This window comes from Homarus americanus, unplaced genomic scaffold (genome assembly GCF_018991925.1).
Source record: "Homarus americanus isolate GMGI-L3 unplaced genomic scaffold, GMGI_Hamer_2.0 scaffold6317, whole genome shotgun sequence".
NCBI classification, from domain to species: domain Eukaryota; kingdom Metazoa; phylum Arthropoda; class Malacostraca; order Decapoda; family Nephropidae; genus Homarus; species Homarus americanus.
The window spans coordinates 3,692,410-3,701,277 of NW_024730668.1; the positions used below are offsets into that span (position 1 = coordinate 3,692,410).

The 8,868-nt window shown below is 45.1% G+C and overlaps 2 protein-coding genes across 3 annotated transcripts; both read left to right on the forward strand.

The window, feature by feature from the left end:
- Positions 1-1,177: 1,177 nt before the first annotated feature.
- On the forward strand, positions 1,178-4,137 carry LOC121867189. Of its 2 annotated transcripts, none has more exons than XM_042366991.1 (4): positions 1,178-1,279; positions 1,978-2,156; positions 2,260-2,400; positions 2,759-4,137. In XM_042366991.1, exons 2-4 carry the CDS (start codon positions 1,980-1,982, stop codon positions 3,356-3,358), a joined length of 918 nt encoding a protein of 305 aa, XP_042222925.1. In that variant the 5' UTR covers positions 1,178-1,279; positions 1,978-1,979; the 3' UTR covers positions 3,359-4,137. The 2 variants fall into 2 exon arrangements, with proteins under 2 accessions (XP_042222925.1, XP_042222926.1); XM_042366992.1 differs by lacking the exon at positions 1,178-1,279 and adding an exon at positions 1,303-1,400.
- A 1,633-nt stretch (positions 4,138-5,770) lies between these two features.
- Positions 5,771-8,868, forward strand: LOC121867188. Its single transcript, XM_042366990.1, has 4 exons — positions 5,771-5,840; positions 6,743-7,014; positions 7,327-7,467; positions 7,777-8,868. Exons 1-4 carry the CDS (start codon positions 5,825-5,827, stop codon positions 8,566-8,568), a joined length of 1,221 nt encoding a protein of 406 aa, XP_042222924.1. The 5' UTR covers positions 5,771-5,824; the 3' UTR covers positions 8,569-8,868.

Here is an 8,868-nt window from a genome sequence, read left to right on the forward strand (position 1 = left end):
TATAAGATATTGATACAGCCACTTGACCGACAAGGCAAATACACTACAAGACTCTAATTATTAGTGGTACTTATATAAGACCATAGCAAATAACAGAGGGATAAGTTGGCTTAATGAGTAAGTACTTAGGTAATATTACTAACAGAGACACGTAAATACCAGCTTATCACTGAATCCAGGGTTAGTGGACAGTTAACAGTGAGGTTAGGTAACATTAAGTTCACTGTATCTTGCTCTATCCTCTTGTTGCTATGAAAACCAAATTTAATGTATCAGACAATGTTATCACTCAAGTTAAGGGTCAACAAGGGTCAACAAGTTCATCAGGTCACGTTACAATATCTGGCTGATGATTCACACTAAAGATGGCAATTGGATCTCTCTCTTCCCAGATACCATATTTGGGGTGAAAACGCGGAATTTCATGATTACAAGTGAATTAATTATCAGTTAAAAAATCCTTCCTTCAAAACTTTTAATTCCCGAACATAAATTGAACAGGTAGTCGGGAAGTCAATTCTCACGAGGTTGGTTGCACCGAGGGACACGGGAAGGGGGGGGTCATAGCTAGAGGTCCTATTATAATGCAAGGTAAAGTCTTCTACAACTACGAAAAATGATATAAATAAGTGTTCCTTGATAATGCTTCAGCTCCTCCTTCACCTGTTTATGGGGGTACTGCCCTAGATGAGCTGCGCCTCTTGGAGTGAGAAATAATCGTAGTATATAACACGACAATAAGGACAATACCAATTATAGGAAGACCAAAGACACTAAAGTTATAAACAAAACATCAAGGCTCCTGGGTGTCTGAAGGAGCCCGAATCAATGAATCATCGTGACTTGCATTACAAGAAGAATTCATACAAATGACATTAGCTATTAAAAAAAAAATCTATCCCACATTCAAAAATAAAAACAAACATCTATCACTTTCCTTCACAAGACAACAATGAGGGTCACTCGCTTTCTCTGGCACTTTCATATCTAACAACGTCGTGTTTTTAGCTACACTTCCAAAAGAATATGTGCTAACTCATCTACAACCTACTAGGAGACTGGTCATGTGGTATTTTGCTGCTACCTACTTTACTAAGCACTTGCCAAATAAAAGCAAACGCTGCTTAAGAGAAGGCGAAAGCGGCAGAAAGTGACCCGTAGTGCAAAAACTGGGTTGGAAAGAAGTTGTGGGAGAACGACACCCGGCCCGGCCCTGCCCTGCCCTTCACCACGCAACAAGCTTCAGTATCACGCTAGACGCCGTACTTGGAGGTGCACGGTGAGTATGCCGCTGCCTTGCCCCCACCTTAACACTATACAACATATACGCATGTTTGTGTGTTCATGTACGATCGTGTGTATGTACGTACCGATGTAAGAGTGTGAGGAAACAGGGGGAGGTAAGTTACCATTATATTTCATGACCGGGCACAAATACGCTTTTCACTAGTGACAAATAACGCTTATGTGTTACCAAAATGAATTAGCGCCTTTATACCCTTAGATTATACTTATCATCCTTGTCAACCTATACATATGTATTACTTTATACTATCACCAAACTAATACAATGTATATTAATCAATGACGACTTAAGAAAGTTGCAATATTTATAAGACTCAAGTTGTCTCCCTCCTTCTAGTGCCCACACCTTGAACTACCACACCTCTACCATGGTCTTGTAAACATTGACACTGCTGGCCATACTTATTACCACACTATGTTAACCCCTTTGTTGTAACCCAAGTGGAATCAGTGAAAAATCAATATATAGCAAGTTCCATCACGTGTGTGTGTGTGTGTGTAAACCTAACCTAACCTAACCTAACCTAACCTAACGACTTGTAGGGGAAGAGAATGACAGGGCATCTTATTTTTTCTCCAACAACTGAATATTTCTGCGGTAAACAACTTTAAGACTTTAATTTTTTATATCGTGTCTTATCCTGATGACTTATGTCCGGGCGTCCCCCACAGACATGGTTGGGGTCGCACTACTGCTGGTGGCTCTGGTGGCGGGGTCCCAAGCTGAACTCGCTGGCGTCGGCCCTGGAGGAGGAGGAGGAGGAGGAGGATATGGTGGATATGGTGGATATGGAGGAGGATGTTACCCACAGACGCATTACGAGACCCATTACCGAAAGAGACTTCAGGAGGTAAGTTTTTTTTTTTGTTACTAGATCATCAACACAAGTCAGGTGTGTCAGATGTCCACTACAAGGCATATATTCGTTAATCTATAATGTCTCTCTATCACAGGTGCCGGTATACGAGACAGTGGTGAGCCAGACTGTTGTTCTGCAGCCCTTTACTGAGGTCGTGTACAGCACCATCTTCAAGCAGAACATTCAGTACGTCACCAAGACTGAGTACGTCACCACCACTGACCACATCACTTTGGTGGGTATACGGAGTTGTGACGGTCGTGTATTACTCGGGTATTGGTGGCCCTTATGGGAGTTGGAGTTGGAGTTGTAGTAGTCGTAGTAGTTGTAGTGAAAATGTGAGAGTGGTTGCCAACGAAATAGCAGTAGTTATAGTAATAGTCGCAGTAATGAAGTAGTAATACTAGTAGTAATAATTGGTGTTACAGTAGCAGTAGTAGTAACAGTCGTTGCTCAGTCAATAAAGTATTTGTAGAAGTAAAATAAAATGGTAAAATACATTTCATTAACTATTATATATATAGAGAGAGAGAGTTTTCACATGTACAGTATAACTGGCGGACATAACAGCTTCACGTTGCTGCGGTTCACAGGTGTCACATCGGTACTACACGGAGACGGTGGAGAGCGTGATCTACGTGCCAGACTACTCCACCAGCACACGCTCCGTGACACAGTACCAACCCGTGGAGGTGACCAGCCACCTGTACACCACCGAGGTCTCCCCATACGACTTCCCCACACCTTACGTGGAGACCATCTACAACACCGTCACCGATGCAGTCACCATCACCCATAGGAGCCAGGTGCCACACCCCACTACTTACTTGGTCACGAAGACCTACACCGACTACTACACTGAAAAGGTCACTCTAAACAAGCTGCCTTACACCGCGCCTCAGGAAATTGTTGTTGTTACTAACAATATCGTCAACGTGAAGCCGACGCACGTCACGAAGACGTACCACGTCACGCAACGCATCACCACCACCAACGTCGAGCGAGTCCCTTACACAGTGACGCACACTGTGCCTGGGCAGTGTGGCCCTTCCGGCTACTCCTACCCCGAGCCCCACAACCCTCTCCAGTACGCCGGCTCCAACGTCAACTCTGTTGTTGTAGCGGATAGTGGCTCGCCTGTGGGATCCGGGGTGGGTGTGGGTGCGGGGTCAGAGGAAGGTGGTGGATACTGATGTGATAAAATCATCCAGTGGAGAGTTTCCCACTACACCACCTCCCTATAAACAACTCAGTCCATAACCAGTCCTGCTGGCTGTTCTTTTCTTGTGAACAATTTAACCTTGCCCACTCCCATGAGCCACCATTCATAACCTACTCGAGTGGGCAACACAAAACAGTTGTCGTCCCTAAGAGAGAACTACAGCCGCGTCCATTATAGCGAGTAGCCTCCTCCACACCCATTACTGTACATAACTCATTTTTTCTAATATTGTTTCAATACAAAGATAATTTCTATTTTAATTTGCCGGGTATAACTCTAGAATCGTCAGGTCTCTTCTGTCAAAGGTGAATTTCTTTTGTATGTTGAGGGAGCCGTCTCTTATTTCGATATACAGTATCTCTTGTATGGCCGCTGATGAAAAATATTACTGAAAAATACTGAAAATAACCACAAAACTCTATCCAATACTCAAATATACTTCACAATACCTATCACACTTCTCAAACTATAACCTCCAGAAACTAAACTTTAATCCAAGAATCACACAGAAATGACGAAACTCACACATTTCCCTCATTATCAGTTTATACAACAATACATACCCCAACAAAGACGTCACACACTGTTAACCATCACCAGCCAACGATAGAGAAATAGATCCACAGACAGAAGTACATTACGTGTGTTAGTTTACAGTCGTTGTTATAAATATGTATCACCATGTTATTCTTCAGGTATATTATTGTATTGTATCGTGTCGTTGTTATTGTAAATATATAAAGCTACTGATATGTTGTGTTTTTTTAATATTGCATGTGAACGAGAAGATCCGAGTGTGTTTATTATATAGATCAGTATTATATTACATAGATTCAGTATTATATTATATAGATTCAGTATTATATCATATAGATTCAGTATTATATTACATAGATTCAGTATTAATGAAACGATACTGTCAAGATGGTGACGAGGGGGGCGTGTCCTTCACCCACCACACCTACTGTATACCTGAGAGTGAGTAAATAAGGTACAGTTGAGGGTCACAGGATGGGGGAGTGAGAGACAGCCGGGTCACAACCTGGGAGAGACAAAGACAACCAGGTCACCCACAAGCTGATAGAGTGAGAGACAGCCGGGTCACAACCTAAGAGTGAGAGACAGCCGGGTCACAACCCGGGAGTGAGACAGCCGGGTTACAACCTGAGTGAGAGACAGCCGGGTCACAACCTGAGAGAGAAAGACAGCTGGGTCACAAACTGAGAGTGAGAAACAGCCGGGTCACAACCTAAGAGTGAGAGACAGCCGAATCACAACCTAAGAGTGAGAGACAGACGGGTCACAACCCGGGAGTGAGGCAGCCGGGTTACAACCTGAGTGAGAGAAACAGCCGGGTCACAACCTAAGAGTGAGAGACAGCCGAATCACAACCTAAGAGTGAGAGACAGACGGGTCACAACCCGGGAGTGAGGCAGCCGGGTTACAACCTGAGTGAGAGATAGCCTGATCATAAAATGGGGGAGTGAGAGACAGCCTGGTCACAAAATGGGAGAGTGAGAGACAGCCGGGTCACCCACAAGCTGAGAGAGAGACAGACAGCCGGGTCACACAACCTAAAAGTGAGAGACAGCCGGGTCACAACCTGAGAGCGAGATACAGCCGGGTCACAACCTGAGAGTAAGAGACAGCCGGGTCACAGCCTGAGAGCGAGAGACAGCCGGGTCACAACCTGAGAGCGAGAGACAGCCGGGTCACAACCTGAGAGCGAGAGACAGCCGGGTCACAACCTGAGAGCGAGAGACAGCCGGGTCACAGCCTGAGAGCGAGAGACAGCCGGGTCACAGCCTGAGAGCGAGAGACAGCCGGGTCACAACCTGAGAGTGAGACAGCCGGGTCACAACCTGAGAGCGAGAGACAGCCGGGTCACAGCCTGAGAGCGAGAGACAGCCGGGTTACAACTTGATTGAAACGAAATTATGGTCATTAAACAGAAATAACAGACATTGAACAAGTACCCGTGGACGTTATTAAGTACAGCTGGACATAATAAATAACGTATTTCCGGGTGTAGGTGAAGAGCCCAGAGTACTGAAAAGTGGCAAAGTTCACCAAGTGGATAAGAAATCACCTTAGGAACTAATAAGGGAACTCTGGATGGGAGAGACAATCTTTCACAGCTCACTATCTCATCACTGGACTGAGAGTGACCAGCCTTCATCTCTATCTATCTATCTATCTATCTATCTACTGTATGTATGTATATATGTATGTATGTATGTATGTATGTATGTACAGTATGTATGTATGTATGTATGTATGCATGAATCAATAGTATACCAAACACACTTATCCCCAACACCATAATTTTCTTTCCACAACAATGGCAAAAACTGGATCTGAAGAACTTGGCAACCGAGGAGTTAAAGGGACCTGCCAGCGGTGTAGAGCCACAGTCGCCAAGTGACCGCCGAGCAACATGGAGCTCCTTACAGGTTGGTGTGATCAGGTAGAGAGAGGGAGAGGAACTAGGAAAACAAAATTAGGATCTAGTATGTGTTTGTATATGTATGTATGTGTGATGTAATGTATTATATAATGGGGAATATTTACCTACGAAGATTATTCTAATTTGTTTATTTTAAGATTATGATTCAATGTAAGTGGCTTTGTATATGCCAAGATAATTATGTCTTACACTGGTTATCTAGGCTTTACTATATCCGGCCATAGTATTGCAACGGGGACATTCATAAGCTAAAGTAAAGGGAAAGTGAAGCTTACTGTAAGGTTTTCTGAGAGTTAGAAAAAAATTATCAAGTTAGAGAGAGAGTGAGACAGAGAGAGAGAGAGAGAGAGGGAATAATTAGCCACACTAACAAGATCATGTCAGGGGATGTGGTAATTACAGTTACTGTATATTCATTGTACTATAAGACAACTTGTTTAAGCTTTGGTGAGTTAGTCTCTCAATCAGGTATAACGATTTACAACACCTGTGCTCACGTGGTTTATGAAGGAGTCAGATGGACAATAGTTCACTTAGATTACAACAGCGTATCACCTGATGAACATAAATACTGCCAGGCGTGTGATGAAGATATTAATGTTTAGAAAGTCTCCTAGAAAATGAGAACATAATCTCTCACTTCATTAGAGTCTTCAGGTACGCGCCAGGTGATGGTGTGATAGGTCAGGGAGCTGTGAGAGGATGTACGCGAGGCTCATACAAGTTAATGCTGCGGTGTTCATCCTGCGGTGTTCATCCTGCGGTGTTCATGCTGCGGTATTCATCCTGCGGTGTTCATCCTGCGGTGTTCGTCCTGCGGTGTTCATCCTGCGGTGTTCCGTGTCTATTATTCTCCACTATTTAATTATCTTTGTATTCCTCCTTCAGGTAGGATGAGAGTCTGGCTCCTGCTGTTGGCCTCCACCCTAACCGGTTTCACTCAAGCCGGCGGAGGGAAGGGAGGTGGGGGAGGGAAGGGCGGTGGGGGAGGGCATTTTGGTGGGGGGTTCTTGGTTCCTCCCCCACCCATCGCCCCCCCCATAAACTTCCCCATCCCACCCCCGCCGCCCATCCACATCAACGCCGTGTTCGAACCGCCGCCCAGACCCTGCCACCCCGTCACCAAGTATGTCACCAAAGACGAGGTGGAGCAGCTCTACGTAAGTACTCTTTCCTTTTACTCCTCAAAACTTAACGAGATCTTTCTTGTGTTTTGATCGCAATGAGTTAATATCACATCTTTTGATATTGTACCTGAATGATAACTTAAGACGCATTATATAACTGATGAACACCCGAGGTTATTTAGAATTCATAAGTGTCACTCCTGAATAAGAGAGCACGTTGCGTCTTTGTAACCATTAGTTCCTCAGGGTACAGTGTTATGATCTCTCTCTCTCTCTCTCTCTCTCTCTCTCTCTCTCTCTCTCTCCCTTCACCCCTCTCTCTCACCTACTTCACCCGCCCTGCAGGTGCCTATCTACGAGACTGAAGTAGACCAAATAGTGGTGCCCACGACCTACTACGAAACCAGTTACGTCACCACTTACAACCTAGTCACCAAGCCTGTCTACGTCACTGTCTACCGTACCTACACGGATTACGACTCTTCGGTGAGTAACAATAACAATAAATACAATAATAACCTAAACAATAATATTAAAATTAACTTCATTTCAACATTAAACATAAGTCACGAGAGGTACAGATGATCGCTAGTAATATTTAACACTCCCTAACATAGTATTAGTTCTGTCAGGCTTCAGTGAGTGTCTAGGTTATCACGCTGCCTGGATGTCTAATGTGATTGATTTTATGAGAGTAGTGGGACAAGTTGTAATATATATGTGTTGTTGTATTAGCTGTATTATATTCCATGTATATATAGTCAGCCGTTACTATGATGTTTATTACGATGACAGGTAGCAGTTGGAACCCGTTATGAGAGCGTGACGAATATCCGGAGAGTTCCCGCCGTCACCACCGTCACAGATTTCAAGCTGAAGGTGGTGCCCTCTGTAGTGACCGACATCAAGGGGGTGACGGTCGGGTCGCCCAGGGTGTACCCCAACACCGTAAGGTTCACCTGGACCATCACAGAGAGGTCGGTGTTCACCTCTACACTCGGGATCCCTACCCCCTACCCTATCACCACCGAGTACACCACAGTTACCGAGGTCATGACTGTGCTTGATACCGTCACCTATTATCCTCCACCCGTTCAAGTCCCTCCGCTGATTACCACAATCGACCAAACTAAGTTGCATTATACCCCAGTGATCGTCACCACCACCGTATATGAGAGACTGGCTACCACCGTCACCGAAGAGCAGAAGGTACCTTACACTGTGGTAGTAACGTCTCCGTGTGGTGGCGGCGGCGGCGTGGCAGCAGGAGGGGGTGGTTTCGGTTCTGGGGTGGGCGGCGTGGCGGTAGGAGGGGGTGGTTTCGGTTCTGGGGTGGGCGGCGTGGCGGTAGGAGGGGGTGGTTTCGGTTCTGGGGTGGGCGGCGTGGCAGTAGGGGGTGGTTTCGGTTCTGGGGTGGGCGGCGTGGCGGTAGGAGGTGGTGGTTACGGTTCCGGGGTGGGTGGCTTTACAGGAGGGAATGATCTCGTTCCTTCAGTGGGCGGCGGTGCGGGAGGAGCAGGGACAGGGCTGGACGTGAGGAACGACGGACCGTCTCTCCAGTCTTCTTATGGAGACCCACTGTACTAAACCCTCTGATAACTAACTCCCCTCCATCACACATCCAGACCTTGTTAATACAGCCACCGTTGTCTGGTGATCATTCTCAACTGTATAATTCCTTCATCTCTCACTACGTATTATGGTTCACAACTATACATAACTCGCCAGCGTGATTAAAGACTTGTTAATCATATTAAACTCTAACTCCATTATTATTAAGCAATGTTATTACTGTTTATATTTTCTATGTTGTTCTTTCATTACAGGATTGTTTCTATGTGATAACTAGTCGTTCAAGTGTATATGTTAATAAATTTGTACCATAGA

Bases quoted from the DNA above. Each gene is read 5' to 3' on its own strand.
- LOC121867189 (XM_042366991.1), top strand. From the start codon at position 1,980: ATGGTTGGGGTCGCACTACTGCTGGTGGCTCTGGTGGCGGGGTCCCAA. The intron at 2,157-2,259 runs GTAAGTTTTTTT...TCTCTATCACAG, and splicing joins ACCGAAAGAGACTTCAGGAG to GTGCCGGTATACGAGACAGT. The intron at 2,401-2,758 runs GTGGGTATACGG...TGCGGTTCACAG, and splicing joins CCACTGACCACATCACTTTG to GTGTCACATCGGTACTACAC.
- LOC121867188 (XM_042366990.1), top strand. The intron at 7,015-7,326 runs GTAAGTACTCTT...CCCGCCCTGCAG, and splicing joins ACGAGGTGGAGCAGCTCTAC to GTGCCTATCTACGAGACTGA. The intron at 7,468-7,776 runs GTGAGTAACAAT...TTACGATGACAG, and splicing joins ACACGGATTACGACTCTTCG to GTAGCAGTTGGAACCCGTTA.